The 26,280-nt window shown below is 51.9% G+C and overlaps 1 protein-coding gene across 4 annotated transcripts in view; it reads right to left on the bottom strand.

Annotated features, from left to right (window-relative positions):
* TNIP1 (TNFAIP3 interacting protein 1) overlaps positions 1-25,490 on the bottom strand; it is a 43,646-nt gene extending 18,156 nt beyond the window's left edge. Inside the window, exons 1-5 of one of the 4 annotated variants that reach the window (XM_058677422.1) lie at positions 25,420-25,490; positions 4,462-4,633; positions 3,266-3,403; positions 1,949-2,034; positions 458-541 (exon numbers count right to left, since the gene is read on the bottom strand). In XM_058677422.1, coding sequence (XP_058533405.1) covers positions 458-541; positions 1,949-2,034; positions 3,266-3,403; positions 4,462-4,597 — 444 coding nt within the window. In that variant the 5' untranslated portion in view covers positions 4,598-4,633; positions 25,420-25,490. Of the gene's footprint in view, positions 1-457; positions 542-1,948; positions 2,035-3,265; positions 3,404-4,461; positions 4,634-20,269; positions 20,666-25,419 lie in introns of those variants that run through there. The other 3 variants (XM_058677423.1, XM_058677421.1, XM_058677424.1) reach the window with 3 other exon arrangements.
* Positions 25,491-26,280: the final 790 nt, after the last annotated feature.

Raw genomic sequence — 26,280 nt, 5'->3', positions numbered from 1 at the left:
GAGAATGTATGTATGCATGTGTATACATGTGTGTGCATGTGTACATGTGTGTGTGCAGCAGAGGAAGGGGAAGCCTGAGAAGGGACCAAGAGCCTGCCCTGGAGTTAACCCTTCTGCTTTAGGTGGCTCTGGGCCTTTTTGGCCCTTCCACTTCCCAGGCTAGGAGCTGAGTCACAGTGCTTGGAGGTGTCCAGCTCATTGGTAGAGGCCAGCAGGGCTGGTCAAGTGCCCAGGCTTTCACAAGCTGCGGATGCCGACGTGCCCTGACTTGGGGAAGTCACCAGCCCAGGATTTACATATGTGAGCGAGAAGCACACCCCTGGTCCAGCCCCTCGGACTCCCCACGTGACCCCAGGTTCCCCAGGGGCACTGACTGTGCCTCTCACATAGGAGCAGGTGACTGAGTCGGAGAGGAAGCAGGGTGGGGGGTGTGCCCGGGGCCACGCTCTCCACTTACCACCTTGTTTCTAGGGCAGGCGCTGCTCTCAGGCGGAGAACTCTGCTCATCGGCGGGGACAACTTCAAACTCAGAGGAGGTGCCCTGTGCAGAAGGGAAGTCAGTGGCTGCACAGGAGAAAAACCCCCAGCAAGAGGGGCAGGAAGGCCTATAGCAGAGAGCTGCATAAAGAGGGTGGAGCCTGGCAGGAGAAACCTCGCATCACACCCAGCTCCTAGGAGCAGCCCACCCTGCGGGGGCAACTGTCCAGATAAGCCTCCCTAGTTCCCGAGGCAGCATGCCAGCAAGTGTGCCACAACCTTTGGTGTGATTATAAGGCACATCCCCACAACAGCCAATCTCCTCATCTGCAAAAGGGGAACCCTGCCCAGCTGACTGCAAATTGCCAGCACTTCAGAGATGTGCTTTTTAAAATCCTATACATTTCAAACATTTCCAGGCACTCTACTGCCTCCCAAGACAACCCATGGAGAAGATTGGAGAGATTTAGCACCTTCAGAGTGACGAGGAAGCTGAGGTCTTAAGAGTTAGGGAACATGAAAACAAGGACCCAGCCCAACCCCACAGAGCCAGCATTTCTCCCGAGGCCCCAGGGTTGTCTCCTAGGCCCAGATGCCTCTGCCCATCCCATCCAGGCCACACAAACAGCAGCTGTCAGGGCCACCACCAAGCAAGGTCCTGTGCCAGCCTTACTACCCTAGTCTGGGGGATCCCAGAGGAGAAGAATCTGAGGCAAGCTCTACAGATCGCTCAACAAACGTGGAACCTTTTTAGGATTCACCCAAATCCAGGCAGCCCAGCAACCCCAGGCTTTCTCACACCTCTTGTGCCTTCCTAGAACAACTCACAGGTTGTTCAACCAGCCAACGGGGCTGGCAGTCCAACTGAGACAGCCGCTTCCCCTGGGTTACAACTATAAGGACTGGTTGAGCCTTCCCTCACCTTGGCTCAGGGCAGGATGAGTGGGAGAGCGCTGTGGTTGGCTTCCAGCTGAGCTTCACACCAATGAGAACTCTGGGTCCCAACTTTGACCCAGAGAGCTCCCTTTCCCGCTAGGCATTATCTGTGTGACTTTGCAAGAGGCCCTTCTCTGGGAACCTGGCCTGTAAGGATGAAGCCGGAAGCACTAGAATCCTTTCTAGCCCCAGGACACCAGCACAGCCCCTGGGGTCAGATCTGCAGAAGGCGGCTTCCAAGCGCTCTTTGAGAATGAATACTACATGGTTCATCTTCTCTTCCCCAGCACCAGGCAGAATCTGCACAATGGGTGCAATACTCAGTGAGAAGTCCTGCTACGGACCAGTGCCTTCCTGGTAAATTTTAACTACAACTTTAATTTCAAAATGGGGAGTGAGGTCCCAAACTGGTGACCTGCCAATGTCACCGAGGAGTCAGCATCTGAACCCAACACTCTCTCTTCATCTTTTTGGATCTGCCAGAAAGATCCTGAGGTGGGCCCAACCTCTAGTTATGACTCCAAATACAACTTACACTGGATGGAGGTTTGGGAACTGGAGCTGGCTTGTCACTGGTACACGCAGGTGCAGCGGGAGGTGTCGGGATTTGGGTGTCCTTCCCTGAAGAATCAAGAGAGCATGAATGAACAGACAGGGAGGGCAGAGACCCAGACGACACTCTTGTCGAGGACAGGCCCTGACAGAAGAGCTTTTTTGAGGAGCTCTCCACTTGAGTTTGGGGAAAATGGAAGGGATTCCATCGGGACCAGGTAGCCCAGGGAGACAACTGGCCCTGCAGTGACTGGGGACAGATCCTGACAGATCCTAGGCAATGGACTCTCTGGGAAAAGCTGCTGTTCCTTGCTACCTTGGAGCTACTGCAGCAATGACAGAGATGCTGGTTTCTCTGTACATTCTCACACCCTGACTGTAAAGGCAAGGAAATGGAGGCTTAGTAAGGTGACCGTATGTCCACAGTCACCAGCCAGCAACCACAAAACCAGGACCAGAGTTGGCTCTCCCACCTCAGGCCCCTGGTGCCCTGTTTGCAGAGAGCCCTTGAGGAAGGCTCCCTGTCTAGCTCTGGGTTGGGCCTGGCACCAGGTGGGGGATGCAGAAGTGCTGCAGAGTGGACAAGGGGAGGGAAGCTGGAGATTCCCCCGGCTGCCTCTCTCTGCTTGTCTACTCTGTAAACAGAAGGCTGCCCCGCAGGCCTGGGAGGAGACCCAAAGGCAGAGCTGGGCAGAGAGCCCCTGAGTCCTGCATGTGAGGGGTTCTCCTCCCTAGGCCCTGACTTGTCCTGGACTTGGAGGTGTGCCTGAGGAATGCATTGCCACCACACACAGGGCTACCACCTTAGCCACAGCCACCTTTGCCTTTACTGTGTAACACAGGAAATTGCACCTGAACTAACTACACTGCAGCAGGCTGGCAGGCACGCCCAGGTCCTCCTTTGGGTGTCAGCTTCCCTAACTATAAAGTGGAGGGAGAGGGACAGGACCGAAGAGCTTTCCTTCCTGTGCCAACTCCGAGTGACATGTGATAGCTGTCTGGAGCACTCTACCTGGCAGGCATTTGCTGCTCAGTAAATGTGACGGCCAATTTGTTGATGAAGACCCTGAGGGACAGTGGCTTGTTGTGACCTAAAGCTAACATCTGCAGGGTCTCAGCACTGCTGAATCCCTGGTCACTATTAACAAGAGTCTTCTGGAGTCCCTTCCACATCTGATTTCCCTTTCTGGAAAGGTAGGTACCGCAGCCACAGCACAGATTGGGGAATGGTCTATGGCCCAAGGATATTCTCATCTCAGAAAAGGGAGCTCACTGCTAAGGGTCAGGCAGCCCGGGGTACCTGTGAGTTCAGCCAGGTGGTCAAAGGAGCTACCCAAGGTGGGAGGAGGTGGCTGGAGCAGCTCATTGTCCTTGACCAGCTCCTCCGCCTTCTGCCGGAGCCTGGATGCTTCCATCTGGGACTCTTCCAGAAGCTCCCCTGGAGAGGCAAGGCAGAAAGGATTGACTCAGTTCGGGGCCCCACCACTCTCCACCTCATGCCCCCATCCCGACACTGCCTGACATTGCCTGGCTCACCAGGCACCAGGCCTAGCACTCTACTCCTACCATCACTTGGTGGGGTGGGTAGGACAAAGCCTACCCTGACCCACCTCTAGAACTAGGCTGTGGTTAAGGAAGAAGACCTGGCATTCAGGGAAAGTGGAGAGGAACTGGGAAGAACTCCTGGTGCCTGGCACCCTCTTCCTGCCCTACACCTTCCCCACCCTGCCAGGAGACTCCCCCACCCCCAGAGAGCGAGGGGGCTCTACCACCATGGCATGCAGGGGCTACCCATGGGCCAGAGGCCCTGGACCACACCCACAGGTCTCTGGATTTTGAGGAAACTTATGCCTTCCTCCCCAGCTACCACCCCAAGCACGGGTCTGCCAGCCAGGAGAAAGCACAGAGAAGCCCAAGGGCCAGGCTTGCCTGCAGCCCCAAGCCCAGAAGAAATACCGACAGGGCAGGGCAAGAGCTGAGGAGCGACAAAAAGGACATCAGAAGAATCTCACGTGAAGGAGGGGCTGGCATGCAAGCTGAGTACTGGTGCACAGGGACCACTCAGCCCCACAGAGCCACTAGGAACAGCATGAGCAGAAAGGAAAAGAGAAATTGAGGGCCCCACTGCCACTTGATGCAAAGCAAGTGCTGCAGCTGGCCCTTGGGGACTCAGTGACCTGGTTGCCCTGGCGATACTGGCTCTCCCTCTGTCTGGAGCCTCAGGGGAGATGAGGTCTTCCAGCTCCCTCTCCTTCGTCTCCCTCTTGGCCACTCACAGTAGCCTTTGGCATAGCAGGGAGTCAGGGCTGGCAGTCTGTTCACCAAGCTACAAATGTGCACCAGGACACAGCTATGGGGTGGCATCCAGCACTGGGCCAGCAGTGTCAGAGGGATGTCAAGGCCAGAGGCAGTGCCCTCTGGTGCTGCCAGGCAGAGAGGCCGGCGCCGCAGGCTACAAGGCAGGGAACTTGCAGGGAGGTGCAGGGGCTGCTTTACCTAACATCTTTATCCCTTGCATTTGTTCCTTCAGCCGGGAATTCTCCTCCACTAGACGCTCAAAAGCTGTGGATGCCTCTCCTGGAGGCGCGCTGCCCCCAGGGTCGTAGATCCGGTACGGTCCTCTCCCTTCCATCAGGGTGGCTCAACCCCTGCCGTGGCAACCACCAGGCTGTAAGGACAACAGCGGCACATCAGGGGGGCTGGCCAGGCCACTGGGAGTCCTTCTGGGGACTCTCTGGTCTGTCAGTGCTCCGGAGGACAGAACCCACAACCCAGGATGGAAGACAGTGCCCTGGGCCACTCTGACCGCAGTACAGCTGGCCAGGACAGTCACCTCCAGGGACCTGGACACTTTGTTCTCTTTAATGCAACCCAAGAGTGGCATCCACTTCTTCCAGCAGCCTCGCTGCACTGCTGGTTCATCTTAATGGCAATCATCTGCACAGTGTGGAGTACGCTATGGGACAGAACCTGGATTTAGATCCCAGAAGCCTGAACACATGTCCTGTCAGTGAAGGCCAACAGGACAGGGACTTTGTCTATTCTCTCATCTCTGGTTCCTCAGTGCCCAGCGAGTTCCCAGTAAGCACACTCACCGAGTGAACAGAGGCTGGGCTGAGAACCCACTATGGGTGCTGGGCAGTCCCTTCCCCTCCCAGAGGATGGGAAATGAAAGTATGAAAGTAAATCAGTGATCTTTAAAGTGAAACGCTTGTACCCTGAGGGCTTAGCAAGTCAATCCCATCAAAAGGTAAGCGTATATGTAGACTTCTGAAACAAAAAGAGGAAGGAAAAAAAAACCCTGACTAATATTTAATACCCTGCCGCTTCCTCCTTTGGTCTTGGCTCACGCATGGTCTGGCCCGGCCAGTTCTGATGAACAGATGAATTTTCCATCAGGCCATTCTCTATTCATGTAGTGGGTTTTCTACATTAATCTGCTCAATCACATCTGCTTTATTTCATTGGAAACCACCCTGCTGAGGGATCTGAGAATCCTGCTTCTGTGGCTTCAAAGAGAAACTCTCCATTCATTCATTTATGTATGCCTACACTCAAAAATTATTTACTGAATTCCCACCTGGTACAGGAGCTAGTCTGGGTGCTGAGCAGTTGTTAGCAAGCCTAACTGACAAAAATCCTCCAGGGAAGTCCTGTTTTGGTGGTAGAGGCATGGTGGGTACAGTAGAAGGAAGTCTTTCAGGTGATAAAAAATAAGTCTGGACAGGACCAATGTTGTGGCTCAGTGGCTTAAACTGCCACCTGCAGTATCAGCATCACAGCAAAACGCTGGTTTGAGTCCCAGATGCTCCAGTTCCAATCCAGCTCTCAGCTAATATGGCAAAGAAGGTAGGGGAAGACAGCTGGACTGTTTGGGCTTCTGTTACCAACATGGATGAAGCTTCTGCCTCTTGGCTTCAGCCTGGTCCAGCCTTTTACAGCCACTTGAGGAATAAACCAGGGAATGTAAGATGTCTCTCTCCTTCTGTCTGTTCCTTTCTCTCAGTAACTCTGCCTTTCAAATAAACAAATAAATGTATTTTTAAAAGCCTACGGACTAGGACCTGGCATGGTACCTAGTGACTAAAGTCCTCGCCTTGCACGCGTTGGGGTCCTATATGGGCATCACATATGTTCGTGTCCTGGCTGCTCTACTTCCCATCCAGCTCCTTGCTTGTGGCCTGGGGAAGCAGTTGAGAGCAGTCCAAAGCCTTGGGAACCTCCAACCATGTGGGAGACCCAGAAGAAGCTCCTGGCTCCTGACTTCGGATCAACTCAGCTCCAGTCATTGCAACCACTTGGGGGATGAGTCAGCAGATGGAAGATCTTTCTCTGTTTCTCCTTCTCTCCGTATATCTGACTTTCCAATAATAAATAAATCTTTTTTAAAAGTCTATGGACTAAAATTTGGCAGGGAAGGAAGGGGCAGGGACTTTCATTTTAAGTGGAGTAGATAGGAGAGGCCCCATGGAGATGGAGCTAATTTGGTGAAGATTGAGATGGGTGAGCAAACTAGCCAGGAAGATAACTGGGACAGAATACACTAGGCATGGAGAACAGTAGGGGCAAGGGCCCTGGGGTTGAAAAACAGATGCAATCATCAGCCTGAAAAACAACTCAGCAACCAGGCCTCTTCTGAAAGGTCTCACCAGGACTTGATCCTAAAACCTCCCTGCCAAGATAACCACTTCAAAAGCACCACTAGTTCCATCAAGAATCCTCCAAGGCTGCTTCAAACACACATGACAATCATGGAAAGCAAAGTGTGAAACAAGACTAGCAATACTGCCATCCAGGAACCAGCCACTCTCGGGGCACTGCATGAAAAGCTGCAGGTGCATTATCTCAGGGTGCAAAACTGCTCTGAGACCCTGGCCTTCTAGGGCAGACGCCTGAGGTTCAAGGAAGACACTGAGGCATGATCACAGCAAAGCTAGACCTGCCTGCCAACCAAGGCTGACTTGAGCCTCTGGCTATGCTCGGGACTCAGGGATCCCTCCACAGCACATAGGCCGCAATGACAGGGAGGGAGTCGACATCTGTGTGAAGGGTGCCCTCCTAAGCTTTCAGATCACCCTGGGGCTGCTTCTCCTACCCCATAGCAAACCCGTGAACTAACAAGCAGATGGGCGGGGTCAGGAATGCAAAGTTCTGATGAGCAGGAGGCCCTCCACCAAAGGTTGATGAACACCAGAGGAACACACACTGCAGGGGGCACCCATGCCCTACAAGGTGCCCTCCGGGGCAAAGGACAGCTACCCACATACCCAGCACAAAAGTCATTGCTTGCTTAGTGGTGAGACCTGCTTTTAACTTGAAAGGTCAATGTCCCTCAGCATCAAGACAAAGCACAAATGCATCTACTCAATCAACAGAGACCCTGTGGGAAAAGCAATCAGCACAATGTTGCGCATAGAGAAAGGTGCAAAGATGTTATGGGGGGGGCAGGATGGAGGGGGCTTCCTGTCTGCTTGTCTTCCTCTTGATGCACCTGATCACCCCAGCTGGCATGCATCTGACCAGCATAAGCAGTTGCCCATCTGGTTGAGGACTTCTGAGGTCACAGAAAGCTTTCCCCAGCTCTGCCTGCCTGCCTGTCACCAGCCCAGGGTCAGCTGAAATGAGGGCGGCCAGGGACTTGGAGCCACCCGGAGGGGGCAGTGGCAGCAAGAAAGGCTCCTGCCCCTCACTCACTTTTGCCTATATCAAACTCAGAACTGACACCATGCTACGATTTGGGTGACCTGTGACTTCTTGGCGGGATGACCTGGTCAGCCAGAAACCCCATGGAAGCAGGGCTGATGTCCCACTTTGTATAGCAGAGAATCAATACGGAGCAGGGCTGCCACAGAGCTCCAAGGACAGAGCCCTTGACCTGATCCACCAGCTGCCGGACCATGTGCAGGCATCCCAGGGAGAGCCTGACCAAACACCCTGAATACTAACCTGCAACAGCTAGCACAGAGATGCTCAGGCACAAGACCAAGCGTCAGAGCAGGATGCAAGCCACAGCAACAAATTTCATCCTCCCATCCTCCAAACTGTGCAACGCCTAGTCTACTTCAGCCCTGAGCAGAAAGGGGTAAGGGGATTTCTGGGGAACAAAAGGCGGGTCAGGGAGAGGGCTATCTTGCCTCATTCAGGCCTCAGTGCAGAGACCTGGATGCCAGGCCCTGGGCAAGGAGGCTGGGAAACAGTAGCTGGTGGGAAAACCCTCTTGGGAGACCAGAGGAGCCACCTGCAGCAGAGCCTAGACTTTGGGAGGAAAGAAGACAAAGACAAGCAGGGAGTTTCCAGGCCCCGCTGACCTCATGCCCAGGTGGTCAGGATGACTGTGGGGCCAACAGGAACTCTCCTCCTGCACTGGGCAGTGACGGGTGGATGGGCTCTCCCGGGGACAGACACCATGCACAGGGACTCTCCAGGGACAATGAGCCAATCTCTGTGTCACCAACTGACAGAGATCTGGTGATGGGAACACAGTGACATCAAAAAGGGGCAAAGGATGTACTGACCACATCACTCATGTGGGGCAGGGGCAGACTTCAGAGCTCAGAGTTGTGGGGCAGGAGCTCATAGCACAAGCAGGGCAGAGAAGGTCAAAGCCACCATGAAGTCAGGGTGCAGCAGGAACCAGAATGTCACTGTTCCCTCTCCAGTCTACCTATAGCTCTACAACCTCATCTTCATCCCTGTGCTGCACCCCCACCAAAACCAGCAACCCCCCAGACTGCCCTCCTGCTGGTTCTGGCTCCAGACTGTGTACTCCCTGGGCCTGACTGCAGAAGCTACAATCAGCTGGTGACCCACCAAGAGTAAGACACCAATATTCTGCCTGTACCAGAAGTAACTGGCAAGTAGGAGGCAGCTAGCTCAGTCCTTCTTCCAAAGTAAGACCCGGACTGGGGGCAGAACATCCTACAGTCTGCCCTGGAGGGGCCCTGGAACTGCCCACCAGAAAGACCCAGTTCAGAAAGGTGGGAGGTTTCGGCAGGTCAGACAGGTGGAAGCGATGCTGTTGAAACTGCCAGGGTCACTGGCATGTGAGCAGATGAGCTGTGTGGGGGACAGAGCATGGGCCCAACTCAACTTTGGCATGAAGGGGAAGGGTAAACAAGGCTGACTCAGGATGACATGTATACCCAGCAGCTGCCTGGAAAGGGTCAGCTCTGGCACGGTGCTGTGGGGGCCCAGGCTCTGGAGGCTACAAGAGAGGGCTTCCTAGCTCCCTGAGGATGCTCCCCTGCACAGCCAGCAACACCAGCCAAACAGGGGATCACTGGGCACTGTTTTTCAGTTATAGCCATCCTGGCAAGAGGCAGGGTGCAGGTCTGTCAGATAAGGAAATTGAGGCCCCCTATGTAAACTTCTGGTTACTACCTGCCTCCCAGGACTGGAAGAAGAAATGGGGCTCTCCCTGGCCTAAGAGGAGAAACCCACTGGGAGCTCTGCACTGGGTCAGGAAGTCATGGCTGCTGATGTCGCCCTTGATGCCAGTGCCTGGGGATGGCACAATGGGGAAGGGACCTGTCTCCAGGAAAGCAAGTGCATGAGCAGAGGTCAGAAAGGCTTATCCTAATGTCTGCTCTGGGAAGGGGAAGGGAAGGAGGATGAGAGGAGGGAGGAAAGGGAAAGGAAAGCAAGAAGGAAGAAAGGAAGGTGGGAAGGAAGAAAGACTAAAACACACAATGTGTGTTAATGCAATGTGTTAATGTCATCATGTTAAAGTAGTGTGTTGTGCAGGCATGAGGATGGAAACCTCTCCAACTGTGGGAAGCTAACACCAAGTCAAGGAAGGGAAGGGATCCGCATACTGGAGAACACACAGTCCTGGCATCAGGAAGAAGGGATTTGAAGAGGGTGGGGACAAGCAAGGAGCAGCACTGAAGGTGGGGCCCGGATGCAAGCCTAAGGGCAAGTCCTCCTCAAATGCTGCCCCTGGGGGATCCCCTGCACTGACCCCAACTCTGACCATCTTTGCAGCCTGGGGGACACTGGGTTAGTCACTCCCCTTTTCAGAGCTTCAGCTGTTTCACCTGTAGAACAGGAATAATTGTAGAGCCTATTTGGTACAAGATGGAAGAAATTAAATTAAATAACTCGTGTTCAGTTGGTAGGGAATTTGCACTTTCTACTTGCTGATTATCTGATTTACATAAAAAGAAGCATATAGAGGGTACTTCAATAAGTTTATGAAAAATAAAATTAAAAGGTAAGTTTATTTTGATGCAAAAATTGAAATATATACATAGTATTTTCATAATAGGTATTTTCCATGACTTTTCAAAGACCCTTCATGTATTCATTTTACAATAAAATTTCCAAAATAATAATGATGAACGGAGGCAGCTGTTTGGCTCAGTGGTTAAGCTACCACTTGGGATAATACATCCTATATGAGAATGCAAGACTCAGCTCTGCTTTTGATTCTGGTTTCCTGCCAAAAGGCACCTTGGGAGGCAGATGACAGCTCCAGTCTGTGGGTCCCTGCTACCCATGTGGGAGACCTATTCTGAGCTCCTTGTTTCTGACTTCAGCCCAGCTGTTTCAACGGAAGTAGCTACTGGATGAGTGATACCTCTCTCTCTCTCTCCCCCTCCCTTTCAAATAGACACGGAAATTTTAAAACAATGATGAATATCCAGCTCATTGCTTGGCACACAGTAGATATTCAGCAAAAGGCAGAGGCAACCCCACAACTATAACCAGCTGATATAAAGGCCAAGGCTTTCCTCCTCCTCCATGTATTCTCGCTCCTAACAGTGTTTCGTTCTCTTCTGTCGGCTTGGTAAACTAATATGTGGCTTCCACACAATTTCTAAGTAACCTGCAAATCCTCATTTGACTGCTGGCCCTGGCAGGGTCCTGGGGTACAACACTGTATCTAGCGAACAAGTAGCTGGAGAAGTCCATGGAACATGATGACAGGCTCATGAGGGAGTGCGATCGCTAAGCCTCAGTTTCATGGTTGTCAAGAAACAAGAAAGGGGATGAACCACTGTGAAATTGCAGTCCAAACAAAAGCAAAAAGCCATCCACATTCCCATTCCAGTGATGTCTTCTAGTTTGCTTCGCCAGTGTCAAAGTCAGGGAGACAGTGGCCCCAGGTCCATCCATCAAAGCACAGCAGGATTACTATGACAGTGAGATGGTGGATACCTGTCACTGTACATCCTTCCAAAGCCATAGGAGGTACATGGCCAGGAGTGAACCCTAATGTAAACTATGGGTGCTGGGGGATGATCTGCCAGTGCAGGTGCAGCCATGGTGACATATGTGCCCCTCTGTAGGAGATGCTGCCAGTGAGGCGGGTTATGCAGAAGCATACAGGGCATCTCTGTACCTTCCTCCCAGCACTGCTGTGATCCCTCAACTGCCCTCACGAAACCAAATACTACTACTACTACTAATAATAATAATAGAGAACTAAGCTAATCCCAGTTGCTGACTGCCAGGTTCAGACAGCACTGAAGACAGCACCTACATCAAAAGAATTGGGGCTTAGGAACTGTGTGAGTCAGGCAAAGTGCCTCAAGAGGGATCACTACAACAGCAATGATCTGACACAGAGGCCAACAGGCCAATCTCCAAGAAGCCCTCTGATTCTAACGTTTCAGAATCTGCAACTTCCTGTTAACACCATCCAGAACCTTCCTGACTTAAGATGGCTACCACCCTCAGCTCCATCCCTGCTAAGGTCCAGTTGGATTTCCCTGATCCATAAGAGTGTTTTGAGGTGTTGTTACTACCCTCAAAGCAGTCAAACATCCTTGCCTGAAGTCTACAGCCCATTACCAGGTTCTTCCCTCTGCCTCACCAGGTACCCAGTCCTCAGCCACACTGTATTTCATGTTAGACACACACTTGCCCTGTGTCCTTACTACACCCTCTGCTGAGCCACCCACAGAGGGGTCCATATTGTCTCCCTCAGCCTGCAAGACCAGGCTACACAGCACTGCCAGACACCTGGGTCAGTGCAGCCTGGGTCTAGCACTGGTGTTGCACCAGGGACACTGGTTGACTAGAAATCCTGCAGGAGAGGACTATGGGGCACTAACATAAGGCCACAGAGGGCATGGCAGCTTGTCTGTTAGGCACTACCATAGGCCAAGCCCTGGGCTGCACCAATAGCCACAAGTACCTCATTTTCTTCTCACCACACAGACATGAAAATTCTCACCCTGGTTTTGCATCAGGGAAAGCAAAACCCCTGGCGAGAGAGCATTTTCTGTTTTTCACAAGGAGAGGCAGGCTCATAGAGGTAAAGTCATTTGCCTAAAGGACACAGTGGAAAAAACAAAACACTCTAGCCTCAATCCGCCAGACTCATCAGTGCTTCCTCTGTTACTTTGCACTGTCCAGAGAGGCAGGAGGCTGAAACCAAGGGAGTCAGGTCTGCACGCAGCTCTCCCCACATGCCTTCACATGTCTCTCTCTCTCTTTTTTTTTTTAAAGATTTATTCCATTTTTATTACAAAGTCAGATATACTGAGAGGAGGAGAGACAGAGAGGAAGTGGAGCTGCCGGGATAAGAACCAGAGGCCATATGGGATCAAGGCGAGGACCCTAGCCACTAGGCCACGCTGCTGAGCCCCACATGTCTCTTAACACTATGGTTCCAGGACCCAGTGTGCCTCTGATCACCTACAGTTACCAGGGAGTAGCATCTCACACTGCGAGGAAGCTCGGGGCAAATTCCTTCCCATGCTGATCCAATCTGCAAAACTGCCTGGGACAACAGTTCAGCTCACAATGTCCTCCCAAGATGACTCCCTGGCTGGCTATAGTTACACAGCTCCAAGATCTGCTGGTTCTTGCTCTGGTTTCTGGAGTTCCCAAAACTAGGAACAAGATACCCCTCCTCTCCACATCAGCCTTAGAGAGATGTGGAGCATTCCCTTGAAGCTGATCTGCACACTCCTTCCCATATCCTGTGGGCAGCAGGGCCTGGAAGTAGACACGACACTCCAGGTGTGGTCTGCTTGATTTCCACCTCTACCCCTTCAGGTACATTTTGACCCATGTGGCCTTGCTATATAGTTGCTTTTCTCATAGCTGGGTGGCCCACAGCATCCTTTCTAACACCCTGTGCTTGTGCCTGAAGGAAAGAGAACAGTTGTTTTTGTAGAAAGGTGTGCCTGGGGAGGTTTCAATCACATAAGTAAGAGTGACTGACAGGTTCAATAATACCATCAGGGAGTCTAGAGGTCTTGGCACTAATGTCCACAGGGATTGGACAAAGAAATGTACTGTCACATGCATTTTGAGGGGAAAAAAAATATCCTGAATGTTCACCCGGAAGGGCTGGTGAGAGGCAGGCATGTGGCCTGGCAGTTAAGACACCGATGAAGATGCCCACATACCACACTGCAGGACCTGTAAGCCAAGTCTTGGCTTTGCTCCTCATGCCCTTTGCCTGCTGATGCAGACCTCGAGAAGCAGCAGTGATGCTCCAGGCAGATTCCCTTCTCTCATGTGGCACACCTGGAATGAATTTTCAGATCCAACTTCAGCTTGGCTCAGTCCTGACTATTGGGGGGATCTGGGGAGTGAACCATCAAATTGGAGCTCTCTCTCCAATTAATTAATCAGGAAAAAAAGGGGCTAGTTAAAAAAAATGACATAGTCATCCAATGAAAAACTACGTAGCTATCAAAAAAGGGAGTAAATTGCATTGTAATCAAAGATTCTCACGAAATTTAAAAAAAAAAAGAGCATGGTTTATATGTGTAATAGGGACCTATGTTCTTTAAAAATACACAGGAGTTGGTGCCATGGAATAATAGGCTAAGCCTCTGCCGACCATGCTGGCATCCCAAACGGGCACCAGTTCAAGACCTGACTGTTATATTTCCAATCTAACTTTATGCTAATGTGCTTGGGAAAGCAATGCAGTACAGGACAGCACAAGTTCTTGGGTCCCTGCACCCATGTGGGAGACAGAAGAAACTCCTGATTCCTAGTATCGGACCGGCCCAGCTCTGGCTGCTGTGGCCATTTAATAAGTGAATCAGACGATGGAAGAGCTCTGTCTCTCCTGTCTATAATTCTGCCTTTCAAATAAAAAATAATCTTTAAAAAAAAACCATAAAACTCTGTGTGTGTGTGTGTGTGTGTGTGTGTGTGTGTAAAATTTGAAATGTACACAGAAGATCTGGAAGATACATGCCCAGTTTCGAGGACACAGCTCCACTGAAGAACCTTGGGTGGAAACCTACAAAAGGAACTTCTCTTTTTTTTAACCAAAAATATTTTGATTCTTTACATAGTAAATCTAGTCTTATTCTTATGTAATTAAAAAATTAATTTTTAAACATCTTGGGGACAAGGAGGGGCCAGGGAGAGTACACCACGTGTACTTTCACGCCTTTCATGTGGCTTGAGGTTTTCTCCAAGAAATATGTGTCATTCTGTAATTTTTAAAAATATTTTAAAATGAGTTTTGTTTAAAAAAAATGTAAGTGACCCAACAGGGTCAGAACAGCAAGAAGGCCCACCTGAGTTGGAACCACACAGGGTTGGGGGGCAGCACAGGGTGGGAACTTCCTCCTCAGGTGCCTACTTTCTACAGCAGGCAAAGCCATGGGGCTGGAGAAAAATCAAATATGCCTGTGTGAGGAACCCGGTGTTTTTGAGAGTTGGAAACCATAGCGGAGGACTTCAACCTGGAGCCCGCCACAAAGGATCTGGCTTTAGGGAGGTTAGCCCCGACATTGAGGAGACCGACACAGATGCACCAGACCATGGAGAACTGCACTCAGCCGGGCACAACCTCAGAGCAAGAGCTTCCCCAGCCGCTGCCTGAGATGCTCAGACCTGGCCTGACTCCAGCTCTGCTGGTGAGCAGCTGAGACCAAGCAGGTGCAGCCCTGGACTCCAGACGAAGGGGCAGTTCCTGCCCAGGAGCCTGGGAACCCAGTTGCCTCCCTGCTGGCAGCTGGCACCTAACTGAGCTTCTCCTATCAACTACAGGGACACTCAACTGGGAATGAATCCCAATCCTGAGACAAAAGGGATGAACAGCTTTCTGTTCATCTGCCAATTTCCAACCCCAGAGCTGGCTTATCCAATGAAGGACTGACCTACCCTGTAACTCTATGCTCAAGCGGAAAAAGCTGAATTTTGAGTATGTGGTGGGAGAGAGCTTAATGGCTTCAAATCTGGGCTCGGCTGCCTCCCTGAGTGACCTCAGTTAACCTCACATTTTTTTCTCCCTATGGAAATGTTGTGACGACCAAGTAGGAACCACAGAGCTCCCTCAGCCTTAAAGTGCTACTCAAGCAGGAGTGAGACTATCAAAGGACTAGGAAGGGAAAGCTGAACATGGAAAAGATACTCCCATTAAAGCAAAAGATGCCACAAATGCATAGTTTTCAAAATGTTAAACATACTGTGTTGTGACATATAAAGGCCAAAAACTACCTAAATGAAGAGGAAAGCAAATACATTGTGATATTTTCACATCAACGAATACCTGAGGCAGTGAAATGAACAAACCAGAGCCAGAGATATAAACCTGAATGAACTGCACAGAATATGAACCAAAGCAAGTCAGAGAGGAGACAGGGACTGCATTTAAGCAACATTTCACAACACACAAAACAATACTACATACTGTTCAGAGGCACACCCATTTATAATAAAACTATAAAGAAATGCCAGAGAATAATAAACACTAACTTGAAAATATTTGTTTTGGGCCCGGCAGCGTGGCCTAGCGACTAAAGTCCTCACCTTGAATGTGCTGGGATCCTATGTGGGCACCGGTTCTAATCCCAGCAGCTCCACTTCCCATCCAGCTCCCTGCTTGTGGCCTGGGAAAGCAGTCGAGGACGGCCCAAAGCCTTGGGACTCTGCACCCATGTGGGAGACCTCGAAGAAGTTCCTGGATCCTGGCTTCGGGTTGGGATAGCACTGGCCATTGCGCTCACTTGGGCAGTGAATCATCGAATGGAAGATCTTTCTCTCTGTCTCTCCTCTCTATCTGACTTTCCAATAAAAATAAAATAAATCTTAAAAAAAAAAAAGAAAATATTTGTTTCTTCTTGGGGGGAGGGTTTGTCAGGGAGAAATTTCAGGTGTGCAAAACATGTGTTAGCTCTTGATTTGCTGATGGGTACCCCTATCTCCAGATCACCTACTGAAGATTCTTGATAGCTTCTAAAGTCAGTGTGGCCAATCTGCAGGTCAGGATCAGGCAGCAAAATAATTGAAGAGGCAGATGTAAGAATGCAGAGCGACCAGGGCTCCTCAAGTACTGGCAAAGAAGGCCATGAGGAAGACCTAGGCCAAGGAGCCTGAAGGCCAGTGGAGAGTGAGCAAGCACTTGGGAGAGTGGGTGGAGGCCAAACCAAAGGCCCCTGACTCACAGGATACCCCCACATCTGCCCTAAAAATACTAGCGCTGGCCTCTGAGCTTGCTGGCGTGACACAAAGAGCACACACACATACACACACACTCATACCTGCCTGCACTGCCCATTACGCAAGTGCACAGGGACAACAGGTTCCTGCCTCTCAGTCAACAGCTATAGGGCGAGGGTCAGCTGTTCCTCTCCAGTCATCCCTTCCAATCCAAAGAATGTCCTGAGTTAGTCACAGGAGAAACAGCACAAACTCCCAACACTGACCATGGTGACTGCCAAGGTCTGCCTGGGGGTTTGGAGGAGGTTGGAAGCTATGTTTCACCCCAGCACAAGGGTGGGGTTACTCTCAGCTTCCCTGCCTAGGTCTTCCTCTGGCAGCTCTACAGGGTGCTCCCTCACCCCACCCCAATAGCCTCCCAACACGGATGCAGAGGGGCAGCCAAACAGGCCCTGTGGGCAGACAAGGACAGCAGCACGAGTAGTGGGCACAGCAAGGCCTGGCCCAGTGGGAAGATATGAGGAGCTGCTGGAGCCAGAGAGAGACCATTTCGTCACTGGCTGGCTGGTACTATTAAGAGCAGAGCTGGGAAGGAACGCCAGAGATGCTGATGAGCACAGTTTTTTGAGGACACAGAAGCTGGCCAAGGGCTGCAATACACCAAGGGGAGTTACAACCCACACCTCCAGGGGACCCCTGCACTCTCTTATCACTCTGCACTACTGCTCCCCTGCCCCCAAGTGGTCCAGGAAGCAAGAAGATGGTGGGGAAGGAAGAACTCAGACTGTGGTGGGCACAAAAAAGGATGTCTGCCACATCAGAAGGGCTCCCTGTGCCCGGGGTCCAGCAGAGGGGTGCTGGATGCTGTCACAGGAACTTAGGCCACATCTTGAACTACTCCAAACAGGGACACACGTTTGAGACAGAACAAAGGACCACCCCTCCAGAGAGGACTCAGTAGGGTCCACAGGCAGTAGAGAATTGAAGGCAAAGCATCCAGAGGCATAAGAGATCAGCTCATCTTCATCATGTCCCTCCCACTGGGATCCTTCTATAGCCTCACTATCTTTAAAAGGCAGGTGCTGGCACTCCCTGAGCACTTGCCATGGGGCTGCCCTGGGCTGGGGCTAGGCACCAACCATCCTGCAGTGAATCCCAGCACCTCTAAGAAGTAGCACGAGCATGGCACTGAGTTTAGGAAGTGGAGGCCCAAAGTGGCAGAGGCAGTCCCCAGCTGGGTCTGCCAAACATGGGAGCTCTCGGTCTGTCTGTACCAAGGACTCTCAAGGACTGCCATCAGCCCTCCTCCATCCACTGGATCAGACGCGGGTGCATTCCAGCCCCTGCCAGTCTGGAAAACAGACCCAGCTACACCTGGGATCAAGACCTTTTAGGGTCTTTCTCAGCTCAAGCAGTCTTTGGCCTAAAGGCTGCATTCCTGATGAGGGCCACACCCCCCACCTGCACGTCCCTGGGTCACCTCCCTCCTTTGGCCCCTATCACCTGTGCCCCTGGGGTATTCCATGCTGCAGGTCAGATGCATTCCTGGCACACAGTGCCTTCCAGGTAATGCTCATAGCACCCTTCTCCCCTTTTGACTACAAGTTCCTGGAGGGCAGAGCAGTCCCTAATGCATCTGTGCATCTCACACACCACACAGCATTGAGCATGGGGAGCCTGCAGGAGGTGTCTGCTAACATCAGGAGGTGCAAACACCAGGGCACAACAGAGGCTGGGCCTCACCCTGCCCTACCATGGCCACACCTCAGCCTCCTCCTCTGTGGAAGGCACCATTATTCCAGTTTCTTCACTTCTACTCATTCATTGCACAAAGCCAGCAGAGCCTTACCCCAGACATTCTTCTCCAGGGGTCAGGGACATAGATGTGAAGACTAAACGGGTCCCTGCTCTCACTCTTACAGTCCAGGAAAAGAGAGACAATAATAAAAATACTAAAAGTAACTATATGACAGCTACAACGTTCTGAATTTCTACTTTCTTATTTGCAAATAAGAGATTATTTCTGAGCATCATGAGTGTATATTTTTTTAAAGTAATATGACAGAAAGTGAAAAAAGGGGTTACTTTGCATAGAAAGGTCAGGGAAGGCCCCTCGGAGGAGGTGACATTTGAGTTGAGACTTGACAGATAAGGAAAAACCAGCCATGGGAAGAGCTGGCGAGAGGAGCTCTGAGCAGATGGAACGCACGGAGGGCCCCGGCGTGACAATAAGCAGCTGAGCATGGCTCAATCACAGCAAGTAAAGCAATAAAAGCACCCAGTGAGGGAGGCAAACACCTTCCTACAAAACTGCCACGCTCAAATCAGGTCTGCCTGACCCTACGAGAACATCCGGGCCCAAAGTCACAAGCAGCACGGAGGTGGGGGCTGAGGGGGTGAGTCAGACCCCACTGCTTCTGGGGCCCCAAAAGACCTGCTGTTATGGGTATTTCGGGGTAGGGGCCAGACCTGAGCCTAAGTGTCATGCCTCATGCACAGGACGTCCATGGGAGTGAGCGGGACCATCACGGTCACTGGAGTGCACAGAACCCTGGATGCTTTGCCTGCAGCTTTCCGAGGGGCCTGATCGATAGTGCCCACCAAATTCCAGTCCTAAACCACATCATTGGCTCAGGACTGAGCCAGTCTAGGAGATGAGGACAGTGGAAAGGCAACAGGGCTCAGCGGTTGTGCCTTACTAGTTCTGGGGTCTTACTTTGCTCATGTAAGACTTGAGCCTACTAGGACCACTGTTGGAAAGCTTAAGCAAGACACTGACTATAACGTAGTACACAGGGTATGGGGTCAGTGTGCACAAAAAGCAGGCTAGCAGAATGATCACCTTGGTGTTTCCACGGCTGAGTTCTCCTGCTCTGAAGAGCCGCAGGAGTGCTCTGAGTTAGAGCTGATCAACATTCCATCCTCCTGACAAGCACACCGTCCGGAATTTCAGAAAGTCTTGAATGTCCCTTTTTCTGACCTCTCATGAGATGCCAAATTCCCCTCTACCACAACCCACCGTTCGGAAAGTGAGTAAGTGCTGATGAAATGCCATTCTGACGATGCTGTAAGATTAAAATGATGTAGCAGGAATCCACACATTACTCGACACTGTCCATCTGCAAGCAACTGGCTGCAGCTGGGGCCGCTGACTCTTCCGCAACATCCACAAAGCTCCTCCCTCCTCCGACCAAAACACAGCTTCTCATACAGCCCCACAAAATTAGCACCCACTCCCGTGCATACAATTCATGAGTGTGTAATGCAACTGTTCCACACGTTACTTCTCTCCATCTCTCTCTCTCTCTCTCTCTCTCTCTCTCTCTCTCTCTCTCTCTCTCTCTCTCTCACACACACACACACACACACACACACACTCTCCAACAAAGTGCCTTCTGAAAAAACATGTCTGGATTACAGCCCAACTCAGCAACTCACTAACAGCTGGACACGAGACTCCAAGTGACCTGGCTTCCTACATTATTAATAAAAAAAAGTGGAGATAAGAATGATCACGTTTAAAATTGAGGTGACCATTAAAATGGATTAACACACAAAACGCCTTGAGATCAGCACTTGGAAAGCGCCCAATAAGTTATTATCATCATTTTCCCTTTCGTTACTTGTTGTACACACTGCTTCCAAAACTTTACACGAAATTAGTGACGCGTCCGCCGGTTCCCAGCTACTTGCCGCCCCGGGAGGGTCGGCCAGTCGCGCGCGCTGCCCCGCACGGCTCCCGGCGCGCAGTGCGCACGCGCGCCCCGCCGGCCCCGCCGCCGGCCCCGGAGCTCACGCAGCGGGGACGCAGCAACCGGAGGGACTGTGGGGTCCCGGCCAGACCTCCCTCGGACGCCACGTCACCGCCGAGGCTCGAATCCTCCCTGGTGCCGGCCTCCCTTCCTCCCCCTCCATCCCTGACCCAGGCGGGCCGACGTACCTGAGGGCGGTGTTTTGAAGGGGCAGTGACCCCGTGTCCGGCTCCAGAAACCGGACAGAGCCCAAGGTGAAGCTCAGGCTCCGCAGCACCCCTCCCGGCTCCCGGACCAGGGCAGGGGTACAGGTCGGAGGACGAGGAAGTTCCCGGACCGGGCCGCCCCACCTCTGGGAAAGTCCCCGGCGACTGACAGGCCGCCGGCCCAATGGCACCGCGCGCTCCGAGCGGGCTGCGGCCGCCGGGGGTGGGGCGTCGCGAGGTAAACAGCGGCAGCCGGGCTCCACCGAAGCCCAGAGCCGGCGGGGTGGCCGCGGGCTTTCCGGGCGGTCTCCCTCCGCAGCCTTCGGCTCCCGCAGCGGCTGCCCAGCCCGGACGCCGCCGTGAGCGTCGGCGCGGCGCCCCGCGACACTCCCTGCGCCGGAAGTCCCGGGCCGAGGCCTGAGGTCAGCTTAAAAGCCGGAATTTCAGAGCGGAGGCGAGAGCCGCGGAGACCACCCAGGCCCTTCCCGCTGGTGGCCGGCGGGCCGCAGCCTGGGCGCGAGGGGACTTGCCAGAAGGCGCGTCAGCGTGTGGAGCTGGGCCAAAGCCGGCGCCCTGGGCACTCCTGGGCTGCTCCAAGCAGATCTGCAACCAAATCCCCAGCTTAAAGCATTCTGTTGAGTTACTTCTGTTTCTTGCCCACTCATTGCTCCAGACATAGTAAACACTTCGGGCATTATTTTGTTCACTCAGCCACCCTAAAATGTGGATGAGGCTAGGCACAGGGGGCTAAACCAAGCCCCAAATCTAGTCACAAGCTCCAAATGTAATCACAGAGTGTATCCCAGCAGGCAGTGGAATGTACTAGATCAGTTAGGGAACGATAACTTACTTTCTAGTGAAGCCTATCTTTTAGGTAAACCCATTATTTTATTTCAGAGAGGTGCCCATCCCAAAAGGGTAGTAGGGCCCCTGGGCAGTAGGACCTTTGGGTGGAAAACAGCTCTTACACGCAGAGCTGAGCACTGGCATGGTACCTTCATCCCTAACGCCCATAGTGTCAGAATCCTGGCTCCCTCCCTCCAACTGCCGTTTCTTTGTCAGGAAACTAAGTTAAGGGAGTCACGCAGGCCCATGAGACCCTAAGACCATCTCAGTTCAATCATCCCCTTCCTGGTTAACATCCAGACGTTGGACTCTTTTCTGAGAATGTCACATGAACCCCAAGCCCTGACCCAATGGAACAATACCTAATCCATCCAGAGACCACAGACGGGCAGACCTCACTCTGCTAGGCAGTCATCTAAAAAATACTGCAGCCACTCACCACTGACCAATCATACGAAGGCCTCCAGGCACAAACTGACCTGTCCTCCACAAAGCCAGCTGTAATCTGGATCACCTCACTGCCCTGGAGCCCTCAGGGAATTTAGGAATTGAGTCTTTGCCTTCCCACTTCTTGCTGTGCAAGTTGCAAAGTAAAGGCCCTGTCTCTCCCTCTCTATTGCTCAGCCCTTCAAATAAATAAATCTTTTTTTTATTTAATAAACTCTCTTTCACCACCTGGGTGTGAGTGATTGGTCTACTCTACTGCAAGCCAGGGGGCCCTGCCAGAGTAGCTTTAGGGGAGACTTGGTACATGAGACCCCAACCCACTGGGAATTGATGTTCAAAATTTCATTAGCGGTAGACTGTTGTCCTCAGAAAGGATTCTTAGAAAAGATTAGGGAAACTATTTCATACATGCTCTCATTTTACAGAAAGGACACATGGTCAGTCAACGGTAACTTGGTCAGCACCCAGAGTCCTTCCCACAAAAATAGGATTCTGTGTCAGGCTCTGTGATATCCTAGGGTGCCTTCAGTTGTTTCAAAGGTGATATGAGATTCTCAGAACAATATTCTGTTACTCATTATACTTATGATAAAGAAGGGGCCAACATGGTGGTACAACAGCTTAAACTACCACTGGCAATTCCACCATCTCGGTTCTAGTCCTGGCCAGTCCACTTGCAATCCAGCACCCTGCTAGCGCACCTAAAAAAGCAGCAGGCTACAGATCTCACAGATGGGGTTCCAATCCCCACTCAACCTATTAGCACCTGACTAGCCTCTCTAAGCTTTCGGTTCCTCTCTACAAACAGGATAACTGTACCTACCCTTCAGGTGATTGTGAGCATAAGACAAGCTCAGCTCACAGAGGCAGGTGAGATATGAGAGTGGCACATGTGGTCTGCAGTGAGGAAAACTTTGCTGTTGATACAGCTTCACCAGACTGTTTCACCATCCATGTTCCCTGTGGAACCTTATAGTCTCTGAGGGTGTGGCAGGAATGAAAGACAGGCACCCAAGCCCATCACGGGGCCTGCAAGGGGATTTCCAAGTCAGGAATCTGGGCCTGATGCTAGCAGGTGAGTGACTCAAGCGGGTAGCAGCCCTTGCTTTTCCAGAGTGACAACAGGTGCCGTGCTATGTTGTGTTATGTTTCAAATCACACAACATCCCAATCTCCTTCCCACCCCGCCTTCCTCCTCCACCATCTCTATTGATGTGGCTCCAAAATCAGACCCAAAAACACAGTTGAAAGACATAAACAGCACACCAAAAAATCCACCTGTCATCAGTTTATCTCTAAAGTCCCAGAAGACAATGGCAGGCTGCACTTGGAAGGCATCAAGAGGTAGTGTTTATGGAATGTTTGCTGGGTGAGGAGCTCATACCTACCCATGAGGTATCTCCCAAACACCTTTGAGTGCCCACAGTCTCACAGAGCAACAAGCATCTGGACCATGGAAGTATGGCCTCGTAAACCCAGTGCTCTGAAGCATCGTGCTAGGAAGTTGCCAGCAAGCAAGACCTGGAGCACAGCAAGAGCTGGCACTATACAAGGGCCTTTAGAAGTGATCAGACTCAGTCACTTCCTCAGAAAACTGGAGCCACACCTAGGGCCAGAGAAGGGCAGAAGTCTCCAGGTCTCAAGTGGAGTTTGGAATGAGAATTTGAGCTTGGGACTCCAGGCTTATACTCCTAGCAAGCACAGGACTGGGACATGGAGTTTCTCCATTGGACAAGTACAGGCCCCCTCCCTTGGGAGGCTGCTAGGTGTGAGTGGAACTTAGGGCATAAAGCTAGTGAACTAGGCCAAGGGTTTCTTCCTTATCTACACATCTTTGGAATGTAAACCCCTACAGTGGTTCTAGGTACTTTTTGGCATTGGTGTGTATGTACATTAAAGAGAGATCTGGGTGATAGTTAAATGAGATAATGTACTTCAAGTACATGAGACTAACCACCACTGTACCAGGTATATTCTTTCAGTAAGAAGTTAAGTGAAACAAGCCAAGTGTATGGCCCCAGCTTCCCTCTTTTAGTCCATAAAGGCATCTTAAATTCTTTTTCCCTACTTGCTAAGCAACTGCATGAGACAGTTAAGACACCCATTCATTTGCAGTCCTAAGGCAGATGAAATCATCTGATGCCCACAATTTGCCCCTTTTCCAGGAGATACGTCATGCGCGGGTGGTAGGTTAAGGTATGGGTCTGGAGTCGAAACAGCCCTGGACTACCAATACAGTCCTGATACCTTCAGCTCAGTGCCTCCTTGACGTTCTTAAAGATTATAATGGTGCTTGGTTTGCAAGGTAAGGCAGTAAGGATTAAGATCACATGGCTTGGCCTCAGGGAAAGACAGTAGGATCTGTTTCCCTTTCTCTGCCTCCTCCCCCATGCCCCACTCCCAGAATCCCAGGGCCCAGTGCTGAGAGGCAACTTGCCCTAGACCTCACAGAATGTTCTGGGAGGAGACACCTAGCTGGAGGGCATTTCTGCTGACCTTTTCTGTGCCTTTCTGTTTGCATCTTTCTCCATCCCAGTTGTTTTCCCCCATCCCTGCGCTTGCCTGTGCCTCTTTAGTTTCTAGGGCACTGCTGGAGAAGAAAGAGCAAAGTGACACTGGGGGGAAATTCCCGGCCTTGTCACCTCCGTAGCCCAGTCAGGCTCCTCCCACAGTTCCTTCCTAGGGGCCCTGGGACTCCTCTGCTCCAGCTTCTTTTCCTCTGACCTTCCAGGCATCAGTTCAGGGTATCAGCTGGATATAGGCTCGAGCCTGAGCTTGCCTCTTGTCCCTCTCCTGGAAGTGGGAAGAGATCAGTGTCCAGCTCAGCCCCTTTGGGAGGCAGATCCACACAATCGGGAAGTATTTCCCAATCCCGGGAAGCCCTGACAGGGCCCGAAGAGCAAGCCTCTCTTTCAGTCCCACAAGGCTCCTCTCCACTCCCTTTTCTCCCTCAGCAACACAGAAACTCCCAGGAGCCATGGCCTGCACTCCTCACTCCTGCTGGCCAGGGACTTCCCTGGGCTGGGCCTCTGACTGGCTTTGGAAAGTCTGGACTGTTTGTATTCAAAGAGGAGACTGCCTCACCACTGTACCTGCCAGCCCTGGCCTACTCCCAGCACCTCAGGCTCTAGGCTAAGGGTTTCCCCTTAGAAAGGTCCAGCAGCCCCAGGAATAAGGCAGGCAAGAGACAGGAGAGATCCCCCCTAACCCCAGTGTTCAGGAGTCCCAGCTCCGGCACGCTGCCCAACAAGGCACAAGGTAGGGGTGGTATAAGCCCCACTGGGTTTATTGTTAGCTGGCTCTGTGCTTCCAATTCGTTCAACACACACTCATGCCTTCCCTCTCACACACTTACCCAGATTGTATACACAGCAAACTCAGTAACGGGCTTTCATGGCCCTACTCGTATAACCCAGGCAGATCTGACATGCTCACACACAGAGATACACATGGCCACATTCATGCTGGCACCCTGACTCCCTTCTCCGAGGGGAGCCCTAAGACCAGAATTGGTCTTTCTTTCCCTTGTCTTTGGAGAAGGTTTCAGTGACTGGAGAGAAGACAAGCTTGAGAAGGCAGGGCAAGGAAAGGAGGGCAGGAAGAGAGAAGGAGGAGTAAGAAGATGGGAGAAGGGGCCAGGCAAGGAGCAGAGGCCAAAGCTTAAGACCTGGGTGTCGGAGTGGACCAGGTTGCAGAGCAACCGAACTGGGGACCCGTGGAGCCTAGCTGGCAGGAAAGAGGGGACAAGGTAGTTCCTTGTAGAGAGTTGGGCGTGAGGAGGTCTTTTGGCTCCAGCACCCTTGTCCCCTGAGCCCTTTCCCCTGTCCCGGGTCACTCACCTGGAAAAGGCAGGGGAGGTGAAGGTGTGTTCCACGGGGGTTAACGTCCCCTGGGCAGCCGCTCGCGCTAGGCTCTCTGTGTGTCTGCAGGAAGGAGGGCTGGGCTGAGCTGACTGCAGGCAAAGAGGGGAATTCCCCGGTACGGAGGAGCCAGGCAGCCCCATCCCGCCCCCTGGCAGGGCTCAGGGCCCTTCTCTTCTTGGTCTCCACCTGTCACTTCCCAGACTAGCTGTCACTGGCTGTGAATTCCAGGGCGGGGAGTGGGTACTGAGAAAGAGCTGAAATCTTTGGGAACAGGCGCAAGGGCAGGGCCTCTGTTTTCTCGTCTTCTGGGGATGGGGGATTCCAGAGCTCAGGGCTCTGAGAAAGATCTCTGTGGCCAGCCCACATCCTCCTGCCCCATTCCTATGCCATCTGTGTCCACTTTACTGCTCTGTCTGTCATATGTGCATGTCAAATAATGCGAAAGACACTTCCAGCTACAGCCCAAGGAGTAGCCCAATTCTGCACTTGCAGCTTCAGAGGCTGAGCAAGCACCGCCTTATCCTGAGCCGCAGTGATTCCCTGCTGTACAATGGGGACAATAAGCCATGCTGTGTCTCTGTATGCATCATGTGAAGGTAAAGTAAAACAACAGTTTACAGGCAACCTTGGCATCAGCATAAGATCTCGGTTCCTCTGCCACAAAGATGCTAAGGAAGCAGGTGCCAAAGTGATCTGGATGAGCTCACCTTTTCTGCTCATCCCGAGGACACAGAGATGGACAAACTAGACCCGTTTCCTGTCCTCTCAGAGCTTACAGACTCTGGGGAAGCATTGTCCAAGAGTGGCCATTAGCCACACATGGATCTTTAAACATGA

Source organism: Ochotona princeps, chromosome 19 (genome assembly GCF_030435755.1).
Source record: "Ochotona princeps isolate mOchPri1 chromosome 19, mOchPri1.hap1, whole genome shotgun sequence".
Taxonomy (NCBI): domain Eukaryota; kingdom Metazoa; phylum Chordata; class Mammalia; order Lagomorpha; family Ochotonidae; genus Ochotona; species Ochotona princeps.
This window is presented reverse-complemented; position numbering and strand designations above follow the sequence as displayed.